The 20,661-nt window shown below is 45.2% G+C and overlaps 4 protein-coding genes across 4 annotated transcripts; 1 reads left to right on the top strand and 3 right to left on the bottom strand.

Annotated features, from left to right (window-relative positions):
- Positions 1-946: 946 nt before the first annotated feature.
- On the bottom strand, positions 947-2,098 carry DFJ58DRAFT_730196 (uncharacterized protein; the record flags this gene model as incomplete). The annotated part of the gene is made up of 6 exons (XM_041385854.1): positions 947-1,061; positions 1,113-1,204; positions 1,326-1,517; positions 1,580-1,718; positions 1,766-1,956; positions 2,006-2,098. The coding sequence occupies 6 exons, from the start codon at positions 2,096-2,098 to the stop codon at positions 947-949; spliced, it is 822 nt and encodes a 273-aa protein (XP_041241718.1).
- Positions 2,099-5,775: 3,677 nt separating this feature from the next.
- DFJ58DRAFT_730195 (uncharacterized protein) lies at positions 5,776-7,467 on the top strand (the record flags this gene model as incomplete). The annotated part of the gene is made up of 1 exon (XM_041385853.1): positions 5,776-7,467. One exon carries the CDS (start codon positions 5,776-5,778, stop codon positions 7,465-7,467), a length of 1,692 nt encoding a protein of 563 aa, XP_041241717.1.
- A 7,019-nt stretch (positions 7,468-14,486) lies between these two features.
- On the bottom strand, positions 14,487-14,813 carry DFJ58DRAFT_730191 (uncharacterized protein; the record flags this gene model as incomplete). Its single annotated transcript, XM_041385852.1, has 1 exon — positions 14,487-14,813. The coding sequence occupies one exon, from the start codon at positions 14,811-14,813 to the stop codon at positions 14,487-14,489; it is 327 nt and encodes a 108-aa protein (XP_041241716.1).
- A 2,999-nt stretch (positions 14,814-17,812) lies between these two features.
- On the bottom strand, positions 17,813-19,853 carry DFJ58DRAFT_843209 (uncharacterized protein; the record flags this gene model as incomplete). Its single annotated transcript, XM_041392931.1, has 6 exons — positions 17,813-18,115; positions 18,343-18,767; positions 18,875-18,950; positions 19,234-19,272; positions 19,325-19,617; positions 19,676-19,853. 6 exons carry the CDS (start codon positions 19,851-19,853, stop codon positions 17,813-17,815), a joined length of 1,314 nt encoding a protein of 437 aa, XP_041241715.1.
- Positions 19,854-20,661: the final 808 nt, after the last annotated feature.

Raw genomic sequence — 20,661 nt, 5'->3', positions numbered from 1 at the left:
TCAAAGAGTCCACGGTAGTGACAACATTTATAAATGATTCAAACTCTGGTGTAACACTGTAAGCATACATAATGAGTAGTGCTAAATTGTAATCTCACGCAATCATTGACATCTTCACAATTTAAATTCTAATGGCACCTCAGCCTGAAATTTCTGCACTCTGACTCCGTTGTCACAATGTAGACGAGGTCATTATCATGGAGAGAGACGAATAAGTTTGTATCAGCTGGGGAAGATAACCCTCCCGGATTTCTGAGAACAAATTTCCACTGCTGTGGCTTTGTTGCTGCGATACAGACCAGGCAATTATCACAGACAGAGACAATAAATTTGTATCAGCCGGGGAAGACAACCCTCCCAGATTTGTGAGAACAAGGAAAATCAGTGTTTATCAACCTCGCCACTGAGCTTTAGAATATGTAGTGGTGAGCTATCAATAATGCTTGATTGGATGGGTCATTGGCATCCTAAATTAACTATTTCGACAAGCTGTAGGGTTCTTCAGACTTCGGTGGGCTATTGTCTGACCTCATGGTATCTGCCTCATCACAAGTCATTCTGTATTCTGAGTATGAACACCACTTCTACTCCATTGCCACAGGACCATCCTACTCTTCGTCTCGTGCATTTCTGAACATGCATATATAAAATTATCAAATGATTCTTCTGGGAACTGATAAGCAGCACCAGACATTGCTTTTAGTATGGCCGGTTGTCCAAAAAACAAACAGAGTTCCTAAAATTGCTGATCATGTATAGTGTTGGACCTTGCAGCATACAAGGGCAATGTGTTGAAAGATCAAGCACTACACATTTCGGACAATAGGAACATCAAATTCAGACAGTCCATATGCAGATTAAAACATTGCATTAGTAGTAGTAGCGATAGTAGTGCATCAAAGACAGGGTAATGTAGGAGTGGTACATGAAGTAAAATGTCAAACAACTAGTCAAATGCAGTGTCCTCCATTTCCTCTCTCTGGGCGGCCAGAGTGCTGACAGACATTTGAGAAATAACGTTAAGCATCAAGTCATCCTGATGGTTTCTTCCAAACACCTTTCTGCACAGAAAGTTAGTGATCCGGGTGAATCGGTGACGGTCAGTAGCTTACCTAGTCCACCATTTAAGGAGAGCTTTTACTCTGGTCTGCGCCGCTGGACCTGGGGCTTCCTTGAAGAAATCTACAATGTTGTCCCAGAATACCTGATAGTTGAAGTCTCCATCAATGGTGCGCCATGAGGTGATGTGAGAAAGTGTGAATCAGATCTGCACAATTGAATTCCAGCTTCACAGTGAGAGGCAACTTAGTATTGTGATGACTTACCTGGCAAGCTGCATACACAATTGTGCAAGGAGTCACCTTCCTCATACCTATAATAGAGGCAATGCATGTCTTGACTTTGGCTTGATCTGAGCATCTCTGTGCACGTCGGTTGTTCTCAATGACATCAGCACCATCACCATCCACATCCACTTCGTTGGCGGAGGAGGGAGAAGTAAATATTGCCTTGAACCCCTGTAATGTGATGGGCTGTGAATCAGCTGTATGAATCAGTTGTAAAACTACAGGCCACTCACCATCACCAACAGTTTCGACTTAAAGAGACCACACTCCAAATTTGTGGTGTCAGCTTTATAGGTTTCATACAAGAAAGACGGCCACAAATTCTCAGACACGATGAAAGTCGTTGTACAGTCACGAATACCAGCCCTGACACTAGACATGATATTAGCAACATGTAGGTGACAAAGACAAACACTTACACTGGGTCTTCCCAGCACCATTCCGATGGGCAGAGAAGTTTACCGGATGCATCGTTTATGAAACCTTGATGGTGCTTGTCATCAGTCCTGATGAGCGGAGTTGGATTACACTCAATGTTCACCCATGAGGCTACAAGTTCTTTTAGGGTTCCCATATTGTCACCGTGAGCTGAGTCCGCGCCCCACTTGAGCTAAATAAAAAATTAGCGTGAAGTATGATAAAGTGACATTGAGAAAAACCTTTTGGAGCACGTCCTCCAACTCCTTCCGAGTCGAGGCTTGCCAGTTTGTCATGAATCCACGGTAATATCTTAGTGAGTTCAATGTAGCCATGCTGAAGCTGGTTTTGTCTGTTCCTTTGCATAAACCAGCATAACTTCAACAACATGAACATGAATACTTACTCCGGAGTAGAGTCACCATCCCTGTCTTCACAACACCGGACATTTTTGGCAACCAAATCCTCTATGGGAGTGTAGAGGGCGACAATGTGACAAATTGCTCATCCCTGCGAAACATAGTAGGTTGTCTTCCTAGATGACAATGATAGATCAAAATCACTATGTGAGGCCAAGAAATGTTCTCCATGCCTTTGTTTTGTTGCTTTATCTTGCTTCAAAGTTTTGACCTCCTCCAAGAGGGTGGCAATTCTTCGCTTCACTCTAGCATGAGGAGACGTTTGAACACAAGGTGACGGCTCCACAGGAACAGTCGGTGGCGGCAGTGTTGATGGGGGGTTAGCATAAGACAGAGAGAGGATATTATCTCTTTGAGCAGAGGAGATGGCTTTCATGGTGATTATGACTATGATACATGAGATATTCTGGTTTATATAGTTAGATATAGTCATAAAATAACATAATGACACCACTTTATAATTTATATAATAGTGGCATGATTTTTATGGTGTCATAAATAATGATTTATATAGTTTTAATATACACTCAAAAAACTGTCCACATGAGTCATCATTTTATAAGCCTTATATCTCCACCATATCTCCGCCGATTCCCACGGTGTAGGGCTCAAATAAAAGCCCTGAAGCCATACTACAATGTGGTATAAGTATGTCCTTGAGGAATTTGTTCATTCTCACACAATATCATAGATAGTGAAAAATGTCAAAACATGCGGACAGTTTTTGAGCCACTGTATATGTTTGCCAAGTGCACTAATGACCTAAGGACTTGAATGAGTTGTTCCTGAATTAAGCAGCAGAGGATTGCCTTACTTGGTAGCCTGTCTTGAGCCTTAATTGGTGATCTGGTCACAACCAGTTTTGCACACCCTGATCTGATATGAGCGTTTCTGGGTCATTTTCTCAAGCCTCTTTAGGTTAATTTAAGGAACGATGAATGTCAAACATCTTAAAGATTACAGCATGCTTACTTCCAATCTGTGTGGTGGCTGCCAGTTCCTATCAACTCCATTGTCAAATCTACCAGGTGGCCACTGCCTTCTGAACACAACTTGAAGACCATATGGGTCATGCCACTGTGAACTCCAGCAGGACTCGGACATAAGGCAAGGGTATGAAACATTTTTGTACACATTTGGCTCAGGCTTTGATAAGGGTGGCAGCAGCCGCATCATGTCATCATCCAATGTCATACTAGCCTTAAGAAAAGAGTCGGCAGGAATCCAGTCAGAACCTATCATGATAGACATAGTTTCACTTATATGGCATTCCCTCAAGAAAGAGGCATTGCTTACTACCACTACAAAAAATCCTGATGTCGTTGACTTCGAACAAGAAAGTGAGCACCTCCTGGTCAACAAGCTGACTCGCCAGAGGCTCCAACTTGAACACGACAGAATGATCACCTCTGAGTTTTCATATCCAGACTATTTCCTTCCTGTAAAACCATGCGTTAGGCCACATAATGTGCTATACGAGGAAGGACTCACCGAGTCAGAAATAGTTACCTCGACTATATGATAATTCAAGCACTCAGGGCAGGATGCGAAACTCAACTTGAACGCGGGCACTCCTAGAACTGATGCTCTCTGAGAGGATCACAGAATTCAGTGCACTTTTCAGCACCACAGGTGCCAACCCAACAGAAGTCTTCTCAGACAGCGTCAAGTCAACAGTGACCCTTGGTGACACTCAGAGCCTCCGAGACATCACCTCTGACGTCAACTTGAACATCTGTGAGGTAGACGTTGTACATGTGAAGGGTGATAGGCTTCTGAGGGCCAATGGTCATCAAAACTGGCCCCCAGTCTCAATAATACTTCAGTACACATTGACAGCCTTCCCATTAAGATCAACAGCAATGCTTACTTGTATTGTGGCTGTAATCACCATTCCGAAGATGCACTTCCTGTGAACTTGCTCCAGTTCCCTCCCATAACCAGCTGACGTTCAGGAGGAAGTGTTTTAAATATGAAGTTGCCATGCATCGTTTGGTTTAAGAAGGGATATGAAACCAGCCTGGGCTGTCACTGTTGTCAGTTACACTAGTAGGACTGAAAAGGCAGAGATCAGCTCGATAACCAAAATTCTAAATGGTCCATGAAGAAATGTACACTCCCAGATTATTCACCTTTGATTCTGAACATCAGGATACTGCCCAAACTACTCGTGTTGGTTGAGTTGAATTTCAACACATGACTTGGACTTCAGGCAAAGAATCTAGCATGCAGCACATTGGGTGTAAACAAATAGAAGGGCAAGTGTACCTCTGAGGAGACAGTCACCTAGAAAAGCAAGACACCTCTGAATGTTGGAAAGGTCATTCTGCAAAGCTCGCTAGAGTCAGGGTAACACACTTCTATGGTTCCCACAACTACTGTGACAATGTCACGGCCTCATGACTCACTGACTCAGATGGCATATATGATTATACAGGCAGAGTGAACACTGAAGAACATTAATGGCTGTCTGCATGTGCTTGATGCTCACCGATCACTTCTTCGAAGTACTCGTCCTTGACTCATCAGAAAAACAATGAACATGGCCCATTTGAAGCCTTGACACAGGTACACTGGCAGGCAAGGACATGTGACCGTTGTAGAGACTCGATCCTGAGTAGCCTCACAATGGCATATATTGCACTGTAGGTCGAGTCTACAATACTATGCATGCAACGCGACACTAGCGCGATAAACGCGACGTTCGCGTGACGCGCGCGACTTAGGCGACACTTCCGCGACATAGGCGACACTTGCGCGACTTGCGCGCGCTTTAGGCGAATTTTCCCGCGCCTAAGCGCTATAGGGCGCCTGACTTCCCACTGTGTTTTCCCATGTCCAACCAAGTTCCCAGGTATGCATTTCTCCATTTATCATTTATTTCAACATCATACCATGTTTATTTTCACTTGGTACACATTTTTCATTACACATTTTTTTTACTTGAAAGAACACACATTACCACGGACCACCATCATCATAGACAGTCACCATCTCCGAGTTTTTATTATGTTTTGAATAAATCATCGCAAGCCCTAGTAGCAGTTAGCTCTAGTGGCCATATCCGCATCAGTTGTCTTATCAGCATCTCAGTACACGTCTTAACATCTCACTATCGCTCGCATACCGCTTTCACCCAGTTCCGCTTTTCGACGCGCGACTTTCCCGCGCTTCGCGCGCCTATAGCGCCTTTGTTCCCGCGCTTTCGCCTTATCACGCGCTTTGCGCATTCCCCCTAGAGTTGACCAGTGGATATTTGCTTTCTCCGCTTCCCCTAAGGGACGAACATATCGCACTCATATTTTCCTCCCTTCAACAATTATATCAGCTGCACCCTCAGCTGAGTTGAAGATCCTTCAACTGGAGCCCACCGCGAGGGGATCAGTCAGCACATCCACACATATCCAACTCCATTCCACTCTACTCCACTATCCGCATATCCGCTTCCCACATTTTCGCCTTATTCACATTATCGCGTTTCCGCCTATTCCGCCTTTGCTATTCCGCCTATTCCGCGCATCCGCATATCCGCCTTTTCCGCTTTTCTGCCTAAATCGCGAAATTCGCGATTTACGCCCCTTCGCTTTCACACCATGAACACGCCAGTAGATTCCTTTGGCATGCCTTTGCGCACCTGCAGCGCTGCTCCACGTTTTGGAGGTGACTACACCCAACTGGTCAACTTCCTGGAGTCAGTAGAACGACTCGCGCAACCACTTGGGCTGTCAGATAAGGACATTATCAAGTATGCCTTGAAGTATTCTGCGCCTAATGAGAGAGAGGTGTTCCAGTGCTATGAAGGTAACAACACCTATGAAGATTTTGCTAACTTCGCCTTGTTCATGTATCCAGAATGCGCAATTAAGCGCTACATGCGCCCTACTAGCGCGATTTCCGCTATTCCACTTCCGCCCCTTGAAGCGTCCCCTGAAGCGCCACCTGTAGGTGCGCCTCAGCAACCAGAACGCGCCCAAGATCAGCTAGTAGCAGCAGCTATGGCGCCAATATGCGAAATACGCGAAACCCTTCCCCTTCCGCCTACTCCAACATTGCCTATCATTGAAATCGCGTTCACACCAGCACACATCGAGGCGCCTATTGTAGGCGAACCTACAGAGCATCAGAGCGACACAGAAGATCAGTTGGACGAAGTGGTTTCACCCCAGCTCGACATATGTGAACCTACCGCTATCGCGAACGTGCCAAATGCGCTACCAGACGAGATCACGCCATCCATCATCAGCAATGACCTTCAACCCCAATCGCATTTTAGCGCGCCTATTCAGGAGCATTCTGCAGTGACAGAGCTCCAAAATGCGCCTCATTTCAACCACAGTTTGTCTCTACTAAATCCGCTTGTTACTGACAATACCGCGCATATCGCGTTTTCCGCTTTCAGCGACTTCCACTTGCCAGTCAAACACCCATGTATCAAGTCACCCACCCACCAAGTAGAACATGTCTCAGGCGACCCTGACACGCCTCCAGTGCACCCTATGGCGCCTGAGGTCGCACATGTCACGCACTTTGAGGCACTGTATATTCAACCTTCGCTCATTTCGCCTTTTTCGCTTATTTCGCGTTTTTCACTCTCATTGAGTTTTTCATCAGTTGCTAATGCTTCGCCTTTGCCTTCATTTAAGCTTACCATCATTCCCTCACTCAGGCGCCACAGTCGCGCGCCCCACGCCTTAATTCACGCGCCTAAGGCGCCCATCATTACATCAAAGTTTTCCCTCCATCGCATTTTTACCATTTTATCATTTTTAAATTGCATTCCTCACATTCATCATGACCCATACTTCAATCAGCCATTCAGGCGCGACTTAGGCGCGCGCCTGACACACATACATCCGCCTACATCATCCATCATTACATTTAACATTGCACCATCTGTCCTTATTCACATTTTTCGCATGTTCGCTTATCGCGTCCATAACATCCTTTCATTTTATATCAAGTACCATTCATTCATGATCAGGCGCCTATGTCGCCTTGATATATCATTCATACTCATCATTCGCGTCACATTCACGCCTAATTTCACTGCACATAGATCACTCACTAACACATTTTCGCTATTTCAGCCTATCCTCGCGCATACAGAGGATATAATCGTTTTCGCGCCTAAATGCGCTAACGCGCCAGCATCGCCTATCGCCTATCGTGCTGTAGCGCCTTTTAACCACTGTCGCCTCGCCTCGCCTTGGCGCGCGCCTAATAGGCGCCACCAAGTGCAAGAGTTCATCCCACCAGTCACTAGTCCACCACTATCGCGAGTTTGAAGAAGATTGGTTTATACCTGGTTGAAAAAGTTGTTGCAAAGTCTTGAAGATGAAGAGTACACCATTCCCTGTCGCTTAACACTGTCGCCTCACGCGCTTTCGCCTCGCGCCTCATCCGCTTCAACCGCTTCAACCATCATTTTCGCGAAAAATCACCATATACCGTGTTTTTCATAGCATATAGTTTGTTTTACCCTGGTTTTTGTCCAGCGCTTTTCTCCTTTCATTTTTCTCATCATTACATCGCCTCAAACACTAATAAAACACTGACATATATACTCATAGATCCGCTTAGCAGAAAACAACAAAAACAACAAAACAACTATAGACTCGTGCCCACCTAACCCAGTAGGATATTATTTTCGCTTCTAACGCATGCTGTGGCACCATGCACATTTACCTTTGAATAGTCCCCTATAGCGCCTCGTTCTCGCGCCTTTCGCCTTATTCCCGCGCCTTAGGCGCCTCACGCGCACGCTTTTTGCGCTTAGCGCAATAGGAGGACATAGATGTTGATAGTTGCATGAAGAAGACAAGACGGACAGGACATCCGCAAAAGTCCACCATTTCATTTTCGCTTTTTCACCTATAGTTTTACTCATATCATTCAATCCCATAGCACCTAATTTTTAGCGCGCATAGTGGGACTTGGTTTGGACATGGGATGGACCGCTTTCACAACACACAGTTTCGCCTTCTATGCCTTGGAGATCATTGGACATTCGCCCCTTCACATTCCCTGCATAACGCGACGCATACGCGACATCTGCGATATACGCACTTATCACGCACATCCGCGCACCTCAGGCGCCTAAAGCGCGAATGTTCCCACGCCTTACACAGCACATTCGCGCCATACTCGCATCATCAGCTGTCGATTGCCATCATGAGTTTACACCCTTACATCGTCTTGAAGTCACGCTATCGCTTGAATACCGCATTCGCGCACTTCCGCTTTTCAAGCGCGAATGTTCCTGCGCTTCGCGCGCCTATGTCGCCTTATTCACGCGCATAGACACATCAATCTCGCCTCACTGCAGTCATCTCCATATCATTCAGGCAGTTGTCACCATCATTTCCCTGCGCTTTTATTATGTTTGCATGCACCAGAGTCGCTTCACGCAATCCGCTACTATACCGCGCTTTCACGCCCGTATAGCGCCTTACGCCTCCGCTTTTCCCGCGCTTAGCGCGCCATTGCTACGCCAGTCTCGCCTCATCACATTCGCATCAGACACGCTCGCATCACACTCCTCTCTCATCACATACCCTCATCGCAACTTCGCTTGTCCACCACATGATGCACTGAGTGGGGACACTCAGAATTTAAGCCCCCAGGAGATGTAGAGACTCGATCCTGAGTAGCCTCACAATGGCATATATTGCACTGTAGGTCGAGTCTACAATACTATGCATGCAACGCGACACTAGCGCGATAAACGCGACGTTCGCGCGACGCGCGCGACTTAGGCGACACTTGCGCGACTTGCGCGCGCTTTAGGCGAATTTTCCCGCGCCTAAGCGCTATAGGGCGCCTGACTTCCCACTGTGTTTTCCCATGTCCAACCAAGTTCCCAGGTATGCATTTCTCCATTTATCATTTATTTCAACATCATACCATGTTTATTTTCACTTGGTACACATTTTTCATTACACATTTTTTTTACTTGAAAGAACACACATTACCACGGACCACCATCATCATAGACAGTCACCATCTCCGAGTTTTTATTATGTTTTGAATAAATCATCGCAAGCCCTAGTAGCAGTTAGCTCTAGTGGCCATATCCGCATCAGTTGTCTTATCAGCATCTCAGTACACGTCTTAACATCTCACTATCGCTCGCATACCGCTTTCACCCAGTTCCACTTTTCGACGCGCGACTTTCCCGCGCTTCGCGCGCCTATAGCGCCTTTGTTCCCGCGCTTTCGCCTTATCACGCGCTTTGCGCATTCCCCCTAGAGTTGACCAGTGGATATTTGCTTTCTCCGCTTCCCCTAAGGGACGAGCATATCGCACTCATATTTTCCTCCCTTCAACAATTATATCAGCTGCACCCTCAGCTGAGTTGAAGATCCTTCACCGTGGTGGCAGCCACCTAATTCATTCGAGTTCAAAATGAGTCGGCCACTGTCAGACTGTCCAAGTCATGCTAAGGATGTAGCCCGAAGCAGAAACTTTGTCCCTGGGAGATGCCACGGCCGATCTAGTATATCAAATAGAACACATCAATATTCCAACAGACATTTGGTAGGGTTGTACAAATCACTGAAGTCGGGCCTATCTCAAAACAAGAGTTCATCAAACTCATACTTAACATCCTCCTCAAGGTCATCAAACCCATTGTCCAATTCTTCCTCACCCTCAATGTCATCATGTTTGCCTTCTGATTCCTCATCAGCAAGGTCAATGTCCATCAGTTGTTCATCATCAGCTTCATCATGGTACTCACCATCACCTCCACCTTCATCGACATCCATAGCCTCCACCAGTGCTTGGAGGCCAAAACAGTCTCCAACAGTCCTCCACAAAGCTACCGGATGTCCTACGCCCAGGTCGGTGTGACGCAAGAACATGTTGTGATTGACAAAACTAGCCCTGGCAGGTAAGAGTTCATTCAGTCTCAAGAAAACACATTGCACTCACATCCCAATGTAATACACTTCCCAGTCATCTAATTCCCCATTATGATGTGCTAGTGATTTTCCATGGCGATGTAGAGACTCGCGTTTCTGCAGGCTCATATGGGCTCATTTTACGAATTCTGACAACTGGCCTTCATGGCACAACTCGCACCATCATCCACTATGACTTCCCTATAGAGCGCACCACTTTCCCGCAAAACGTGCCATAGGCGCGATACTTTCCCGCACAATGCACAGTATTCCCGCGTGCGCGCTTAAGCGCACTATGTCACACAGCATCCAGGAGCATCCATCCATCATCCAACCAGTCCCTCAGTATGTCCCTTTTCGTTATCTGACCATATTTAGCATATTACACTTCCCATTTCGTTATGCACCCTTACTTTACATCACCTTACCTCATTTACATACTTAGAGCGCTCCCTATTCGGCTCCGAGCCCTGGGAGAGCGCTTAGGTAGAACTTACATACACTCATGTTCGTTTTACACCCCACTTTACCAACAATTCCACCTTACCTTCCTACCACTCAGTATCTATCACCAGTTAGTTCCATGCAATGCATGTATCCATCATCATCTTGAGGCCCTAGCATCAGTCTATAGCTAGTGGCACTATCAGTATCTGTCTAGATCCGCACTTTTCCCCTTATCAGTCTCAGTATCCGTCGTCTACACTTGTGCACCACTTGCACTACCTTCCCGCACTCCGCGCACTTTCGCATTCCGCTTTCCCGCACTCCGCGCACTTTCGCATTCCGCTTTCCCGCGCGCGCCTTCAGCGCATTTCTCGCACTTTCACCGCCATTCACCAGGGTTGTTCAGCATCATTCCGTGGATCCTTGCTTTCCTTGCTTCCCCTTTAGGGTCGAACGTTCTTGCATTCTGCGAGTATAGCAGCTAGGCAGAGCTGAGACTCACTTATACTGGCTGAGCACTTTTCTTATATGTGCCTGCCAGGTTGTGATACCCACAGCGAAGTGAGCTTGAACTGTGCCCTGAAGTGAATGTAGGAATCAAATGTATTCCTCAAATCACTTGGCCAAGATCAAGAAATCCGAATGTGTCATGGTCCAACTCTTCAATGAATGCTACTTTAGGAAAGCAAGCACATTGCATGCCAGACCCATACAACATCAACGGTGCAAGCCATCTGACATGCAGAACCTCGAGTTGCTGTTTTTTGGTTTCACCACCGCCTTCAAGCCAAGTGTCCATGTGATAGATACCCAGTATATGAGCATACAAATATGGGTGGGTGGGAGCACTTTCTCCTGAAAGCACCATCACGTCTCCATGCATTTTTGGGTTGATGGCATCATACTTGCGCCTCATGTTGTATGTTGTATAATGTATCTGCATGGTCTGAACTGAATAGATGGTATTGTTAGGAATGATGACTGTTTCGCATTCCTGGTCTGTAAATGCGTGGTCACAGTGACTAACGTCCAACTTCTTCAGCCTATACAGAATGTGGTCCTTCAACCTCGGGATGAAGTTCTGCAAGCTGTCATGAGTGTCCAACTAGCAGAAAGTGTAATGTTATATATACCTTGATTGCTGGATCACCATCATTTTCCTGGAGGAATGCAAACAACGAGATTGGATTATTTCTACTTGTTGAGATAGAATGATGGTCCTGAATCAACGACTTGGACATAGCAAGAGAGTTGGTCGGATATTCATTACCTGAGGAGGACATATCTGCTGCTTCCTTCATTCGCCATAACACACAGCACCGGCGCTCATGCTTCGCTAGCTGCGCTGGAGTATCTAGTTTGCAAGTTAGTGGATATAACACTTTTAAAGCTCTGTGCACCAGCTCCCCCTAACTAATAACATAACTTCAGAAGTATTCTTGAGTATAGGAAGAAGACGATGCCTACAATTTGAGTGGTGAAAGAATCAGTAGTCCCAAAGAACTTAATGGTTTGCGTGTAATCACCCATTGCATGAAACTTGTAGGTGTTTAGATTGAACTTTTTCACCCTCGGCCTGCCATTAGATGCTGAAGAAGCGCTGTTGTGTCCAACACATTTGGCGAGCTGTTGCTGACAAGCTGCCTTCTCTTTTGGTAATTCTGAAGTGTCAAAAGCAGCACAGGTAAACTTGCAGAAATTCTGCAACTGCCTCGAGAGCTTTTGAATGTTGAGTCAAGGAAACTAAGAGTCGATTCTGAATGGATTCTGAGCTTGGCAAGTGCATGTCATTGTGCGAATCTATATAAAAGAGACTGCACAATCACGTCATGATGAGCGGGAAATAGCCCTTCAAACACAGGTATTGCACACTAAATAAAGGGCATCAGTGAACTACATAGGTAACAGTGAAGTAAAGGAATAACCTGCAAAATATCTTTGAAGTCCCGAGTGGCTAGTCGTTTCATCTCAGATGTGTTATTTGAAAAGGTTTGGATTACCCCGTTGCCACATGGTGGAACCTGATAGAATCTTTTGGTGTGATTTTTGGTGTGATACTTATTATTAGGCAGTAAAGCACTGTACAAACACTACCTACCTGGAGTCCAAGGTTGCAACTAGCTGAAGTCCTTCTGGTAGTATGTAAAGGATCCTGATGAGGTGAGTAAACAGTGCCTTCCAGGTTCCCAGCTCACATTCGTGCATAAAGTCCACGATGAGCATGTGAAAGGGGTTAAGGCCCAGTCCTCCCAGTTTCTCAACAAATTTTATTCTACGGGTTACTCGTATGAGCTGGTATGGCAGCATAAGGGACAAAAGACACTCACTACGACAGGTACCCATGAGCCCTCTCCGAGTGTCTCTTCAACCTTCACACCATCCACAGTGTTTCCCCATTGATAAATGTACTCTCGTGCCTTGACAACATTTGTTTCGATGTAGACTTGAACATTACTTATACAGCTCCTCATATCTTTGACAAGGCCTAGAGAAGCAAATATATTTTTCAGCATGAGGCAATGAGGGCAGGGGCATGAGCCCATGTCCTTCATATTGGCAATTAACACCCTGAGACTTGTTGAGTAATACACTGTATACATAAAGACGGAACACACTTTTCAGGATAGTCGGTGGAGTATGTGAATATGTGAGGAAAAATCCTGCGAAACACTCTGTCGGCACACTTTAACACAATATCATGGTGGTATGAGTGAAGAAAGTCTGTATCTAGTAAGGTATCCCAGCATCCATGAAATAACTCTCATTGACAGTGAGTGTGAAGGGCAGCCATGCCAGATTTCAATATCCAAGGCAAGCCGCTCAGAACATCTTTAATCCTATCAGGCAACTGATGGCACAAATATCAGAGTGACTTTAAACCTGTGACAGAGGAACACTTACCAAGGGCAAAAAACCTACCAAGTGACATGTGCCGGACTTTGGTGTGGAGCATGCATACTTGGTCAAATACATATTGCAAAGGTTGGATGGCCCATGTGAGATGGGTGGCTGTCCTATCCCATACAGACTGCATCCCCTGGCCGGCCATTTGGTGCTAGAGTCACAAACCAGGGCGGCCAGCCCAGGCTGCAGGCTGCAAAGTCAGGCTGGCCCATCTACAATGGGGAGCCACAGTGGTGGCTGTCCATCCCATACAGACTGCATCCCCTGGCTGGCCAGTTGGTGTTAAAGTCACAAACAAGGGCAGCTGGTCTAGATCTGCAGGCTGCCCCATCTACCATGGGAAATCACAGTGGTGGCTGTCCATCACAAACAGACTGCATCCCCTGGTTGGCCGGTTAAAGTATAGGGTCACAAGCTAGGGTGGCCGGTCCAGAAATGCAGGCTGACCTGTGTAGGATAGAGCACCATGATTGGTCTCCTTTCACTCATTAACATAAAAGATGAACATTTTAAATGAGTGAGGCTCAAATAATAGACAATATTTACAGTCATTATGTAGTAGAGTAAACTACATACATCAATTGATAAGCTCATCATGAACTTAATGTAACCAAAGATATTTCCAGACTACTTACTCAAGCAAGAAGCATGCAGGCCAACCCAGTCATATAGACTGCATGGGGAGGCTGGCTGATCAGTTTGAATGCAATGTTCAGCTGGCCGACCACCCTCCACAAATTGCAGAGGCAGCAGGCCTAATGCACCACAGTACAGAAGCCCATCAGCCGCCCCTGTCATACAGACTGCATGTGGAGGCTGGCCGATCAGTTCAAATGCAATGGCCAGCCGGCCGGCCACCTTCCACCAAATGCAGAGGCAGCAGGCCTAATCCACCATAGTGCAGAAGTCCACTGGCTGACCCTGTAACATTCTCTATATGAGGCATCAGCCTACAAGGGTTCTGCATGACCGGCCTATACAGTAAGTGCATAGACTGGCCAATGTCCTGTACACCTAGTTTTGCAGGCCAATGTACATGTCCTCTCAACAGATTATGCAGTAGAAGTGACTGAAGGGTCTGTGAACATAGGGTTCTCCACCTCTTTGGATATGCTATCCAAGCATTGGGCCAAGTGATCTTCGACATCTTCAGAGTCCAGGTTATCAGGCTTGGGGAACAACATCCGCTCAGCGCTAACCTCCTCCAGATGATCAAGCTGCATGTCTGCTATATGGTGCACCGTGAAATCATGAGTGTATGCAGCAACAGTGAAATCTGCGTCATCCTCCAGCTGCTGCTCAGAATGTTTGACCAACAACCTTTCAAAGAAGGAAGCCTCTGTCAGGCTCGCAATATACTGTTCTGCATTGTCCCTCATAATTGTTTGAAGAAGGACTACATGCTTCTCGGTTGACTCAAGTTCCCAAGCTGTTGCGAGAGCGCGCTGTCCTGCATAATTTGGGAATCATGCATGGACATGACTACTAGGTATCCCCCTAAAAGACAAAGTCTGTTAGCTTAGTCCTCATACTAGTCAACCCATACCTTGGTATCAAACCCTGGTCCAATAGTTTCAGTTTTCCCTCAGTGATTCATGAATCCACCATGTTTTGAAGAAAAGTCATATGTGAGATGGGAATCACATAATGACCTAGTTGATATGAGAAGCAAAATGAAGGTTAAGGTATTGCATTTCATTTGGCTTATTCACTTTGGCTAGAGAAACCCATAGAGAAAAGTTCAAAGCCTAACAAAAACCTATCTAAAAAGCCCGCGTATTGTGTACTATTATTTGTTCCATTATTTCTGAGTTGTTTTCTCTAGTGTTTCTTTACTTTACTTTTCTATTAGGATGCTCTGACTAATCAGATGCTTCATAAAATTGTACCTACAGGGTATGATGTCATAATGATGTCATAGGACTTCACCTACACTCCTGCAGGTATTTTGGTTGAAAGATATGATATCATAGTGATGTCATAATGATATCATGTTCCATGGAATTTGCTAGAACATTCCAATGACTCATAATGACTCATAGTGACTCATAGTGACTCAGAATGATGTCATTATCCCACCATGAATATTCTGGAATGTTCTTTTGCACCTGCTAGAACATTCTGCTCCAGTTTTTGGAATATTCTTCTCACATTCTGAAGTCATTACATCACCTTTTTACTTACATAATATTCCCACACAAAATGTATATAAGGAGAGCCCATTCTCCCCCCCAAAAAATAGAACTCCCACTTGAGCAAATTGAACTCTCACCTAAGAAGCTTCAGTCTGAACAAATTGCTGCTTACAAAGCCCATTTCCTTTGTAAGAACTGTCCAGACAAGTGCAGGGAAAGTGTTTCCCTTGAGATTACGTAAGTTTCTCGCGATAGAAACCCAGTTTTGTGAGACCAGTGTTCTCACCACGTAGTGTTTACTGACCAACACGAGCTTTGGTCAACATTGTTATTTGTGAGACCAGCGTTCTCACCAGGTATTTGTATATTGACCAACACGAGCTTTGGTCATTGTTGTTATTTGTCACTGTTTTTTATTTGTCATTGTTGCTATTTGTGAGACCAGCGTTCTCACCAGGTATTTGTATATTGACCAACACGAGCTTTGGTCCATGTAGTCACATTTGAGACCAGCTTCTCAACAGTTAACCATATATTCAGGAAACCAGTTCAAGTGTCTAGACGGTATATCCTAGACAATCCCATAGTTTCAATCAGAGATAATAAAGCTCCGGCTAAGTTAATCTGACTGATTGGTTTAGCGAGCCTCCCAAGAACTCACACATTATCTACCACGAAAGAAGAAAAGTCGTAGACCATGTTAATCAAGGACTGGCAAGAAGTCTTATCCAGTGTAATTGTGGTGTCATTACATTCTTACACGTATTTATATAAGACCCTCGGTTATTAAGACAGCGCAACTGCTTGGATTTGGCATCAGCTCGTTTTGTGATGACAGCTGACTGGACCATTGCATCTGTCATATGCTTCATGCCTTTCTTGAATATCTCCTTGCCCTGTTTTAGTGCTTCTCAATATGGTATAAACTGCAGTATGAATGAGGCCAGCATACCTGATGGACATCTATTTGACTAAGATCAGCCTCATTGCCTTTCAAGATATTTTTCATCGTAAAACAGTGCTCCAGTGCAGTAGGAACATGCCTCCCAAGCTGATAGGGCTTAAACCTTGAGGCAGCACATTTTGCATAACAAGACATGTGGGATGTTATGGGAGGAAGGCTCATGGACACAGTTGCATAAGCTGAGGAATGGGAGGGGTTGTCTGAAAGGGATCATTGGTTGGAGTCGATGGGTTCCATTATCCTATTGTGATCATCGCAAGAGCCCTTGCCAACACTTTGCGTGGATTGGATATAGTCAAGTCTAGGAGAGCCTGAGGGATTAGAGCTAATGGAAAGTGAGGAGAGCATGGCAGAATGGTTAAGGTGAGCCAAAGGACCCTCGGAACTTCAAGGTCATATCAATGATTTCGTCAGCAACAATATCAGGTAATATGATCATGGTGAGCGGAGTTTTAACAACTGGCTCTCTAGATATCTCCTGGTTAGGGTCGTCACTGCCCATTGGAGAGGGCCACACTGGACAAGGGACTCGAACCAAGCAGAAGGCAAAAGCAGATGAATGGGGTGAAGACTGACTACAAACATGCACTAGGTACATATACCTAGTGCCTCAAGGCCCAGGCAGGACCCCTGGCACCTCAGGCAGACCCCTAGGAGCCAAACCTCCCTACTAAACCGTGAAGTTCGCAGTACGCACTTAAGGCATTAGTAAATAATCCCAGTTCAGTATCACTGCACCATACCTTTATTTTTTGGATGCTGCAGCATTGCTGAACTGATCTCATGTGATAAGCCTTCCGCCCAGATGGACTATAGTACTATATAGACGATTAGCTATTTCTGAGCCATGACTCGGCGGGCATTTTGCAGGAACTTTTGTGCACCTACCAGTTTCCACAAAACAGCAAATGTGACTCCGAGAGTGCTGGACAGATGTATTTCACAAGGAACTTCTGTGCACCTGGCACCAAAACAGCAAGAAGTTCCAACATGACAGATGGCAGCATTTTGCAGGAACTGTTGTGTATCCCACATTTACTAGTACATGCCAAAACAGCAAGAGTGTGACTCACCTTTCTAAGAATCTGAGTGCTGATAGTAGTCAGTGTCAGCATTCTTCGGAGTTTAAATCTCAGGGGTGGCCTTTCTCAAATAACCTTGTCAAAGAGGGCATATGATCTTAGATTTATTTAGAAATACCGTTTGAAGTTATGAAAAGCAGAGAGATCACATTCTAAAACATCTTGAATCTGGATAAAAACCCAAGTATGTACCACCGTCAGCAATGGTAGTCACTAGCAAAGCTGGCTGGTGTCCAGTTCAGATGAGTCCAAGTCGTATGCTGGCTATCACCAACTGCCATGACATGGTGGTACCAAGCCTGAGTCCCCGGGTTGTCTGGCTCAGAGTCTTGGCTCGCCTTGGAAGACTCACTTGAAATAGGAAGGCGCCACGTTGTTCTCAAGGCTTCGAAGGAATTTCTCCCGCTGACATTGATTAAATGAGTGACAATCCCTGCATGAAATAATGGTACGATTGAAATCATGTCAGTCTTATCGAGAATATCCATGTACAAGATAGCCTATAAGTAGGATCACACAGATGCTAACAAGCAATCAAAAGTGGGTATTAAAAGTGAGGAGAATCAGTATGGTAAGATAGGATGAGATGTTATGAATTGCAGATTATTGAATGGTGGTCGTGATGGTATCACAGATGATCGCTAGCTGATACTGCTCATCTAGTGCAGTACTGGATAGCGGCAGAGCGAGTAAAATACTGCAAGTCAACACAAAAGAAGTGATGCACCATTGTGACCCTACTAGAGAGCTGGCTATTTTCATTACTCGGTGTTGTCAGCTTATCCTTCGTTTTACCTTTCTCCTCCCTCCTTGCCTTCACACGTTCCTCCTTCATTGAGCCGTTAACAAACACAGCTGTGAAATGTAACACAGCCCCTCCGACATCCCAACCTTCTCTGTGTAAATTTACTACTAAAATGTGCTGGGCAGTTTGCAGATATAATATTCCAGGCTCCTTCAGCGTTGCTGCATACTGCGGAACTCCATAGCCAGGATAGCAGGAATGGATACTGGCAAGAACCTTGTCGATGTCTTGTGGTGGCTTCACCATCCGTTTCTTCTTCATCGCTCTCCATGTAGAGAGCAAATGTCCTCTTGAGTGGTTGAGGAGATATAGGATCATTACCTCACTGTTCAGAAAGTGTACTATTACTAGAAGTCCACATATCATTAATGGCAGATGAAAGGTGGACGTGATTATGAATGACGGGCAATAGTGAGTTCAGTGGGTACATGTTGAAGGGACATTCTTTCCTTACGTGTCTTGCAAATATCGTGGAAATGGGGTGTACTGGGTAGAGTAATGCAAGCATTGTTTGGATCTCGAGTGTTGTACTAAAATTCATCAGCATTGTGTCTCTAGCATGCTTGTAGGCATATAGTAAATGTGTACCATGTACAAGGTATTTAGCCCATTCCTGGAGGTCTTGGGTACATAGTGGGTAGTGTGGAGCATTTGGCTGTGATGCATCCACCCAACAGAATGTGTTCTCTGAACCTCCCGGAAGTCAATGCTCAGAGCAGCACAACTTCCGTTTGACATTTTCGAATTCCTCCGTATATAGCAGAAGTGATGGATTGGACATCATCAAGTTCTGCTTGCCCGCAGAGCACATACCTGCTTGTCATTTAAACGACTTCTCTTTAGCACAGGCATCTGCCACAGGTGACTGTCATGGCCATATTGTACAGATGAACAAAGCACTTACAGTGTTGACAATTTCAATCGCAACTTTCTTCTTTTTCCATCCAGAGGTTTGCTTAGCCCATGCGGCTTTGAAAGTGCTGCTAATATCTTGGGAAGTTAAAAGGCGATGTGGAGGGTCCACACGACAGGCAGTAGACAAACGCCAACCCAAATTCTCGTAGGTTTTTGGAAGATCCATTGCAGCTCTCATAGAGTCTAATATATCCAGGGGAAGGTCTGATTCGGCGTAAAAGTGGTCCACATAGGTCGTAGATTTGTTCTTGTCCATGGTATTCAAAGGGATCCGAAACTCGACTATTAATCCAATGTGAGTATCTCAAATACATCACCTGAGAACGAGTGTTAGAATTACCCTTCTCAAGCCCTTTGTAGTCTGTGGGAACATGTCCTTGATCATCGACATCAGGCAGCTCTTTGTGGGCACCAAGGAGATATGCTGCAGTTTGAAGACGAGTGCACCGGCGAGTAGATGGCATAGAATCAATGATGCTGTTGATATCCCGCGAGAGAATCTCCTGATTGTCACACATTGTGCACCAATGTCGGGTTATGTAGTAGATATACTTTGCTCACCTGACCTTTATATGAATCCAGTTGAACTGGTCACAATGTTGACTTCACTTGAAGTACAAATTTGCAAACTTACTGAGGTCTCACCATGATTGCCTAAAAAGACCTAGTCTGGTTATGGCACTATCGATACCATCATTGATATAGTATTGCGCTTGATCTCCACTTTTAGACATCCCGGAACATGAGCAGGGCTGTGTGAAATGCAGAAAGGCTACCAGCACTGAGTCAGTCACATGCATATTGCAAATAACATTTGGTGGCCCGAATATTACAAAAAATGTACTAGTAGATCCGTATCATAGCTTTGCCATCACTGTGACAGTCTTTACACAGCAGTCACAGCTTGGCTCAATACGAAGTATATCGAGGGAGTTCTGACTAGATTAGAAACATCATGTCACGTCCTATGATCTGTCATCCTCATAATGGCGCCTGATTCTGAGATGGATCGTTGCCATCAGTTACGGTAGATTCGCAAATTAAAATCATTAAACTACTAGGTACCCCTCGCTGAACGTGTGTCACGCCAATATCAAACTCTTGGAAGTGACAGCGTACTACATTTGGCCATGGGCGAAAGGACAGACAATCTCTCGAGATCAAGCTCCGCCTCGAAGCTTCTGACATAGTTCAGAGAATCTCTGCTTTCCTGTGGATAATATCATTGGATGGTACTCTACACTAAAGACATAGTGTGAACCTGGAAGACCTGGAGGAACTCATTGTGAGTTGGGCTCCTATTGGTTCTGTCTGTGGCATAACCGG

This window comes from Suillus subalutaceus (genome assembly GCF_016647625.1).
Source record: "Suillus subalutaceus strain FC151 chromosome Unknown DFJ58scaffold_85, whole genome shotgun sequence".
NCBI classification, from domain to species: Eukaryota; Fungi; Basidiomycota; class Agaricomycetes; order Boletales; family Suillaceae; genus Suillus; species Suillus subalutaceus.
The sequence above is the reverse complement of the archived record's forward strand: the minus strand, read 5'-3'. Positions and strand labels throughout refer to the sequence as shown.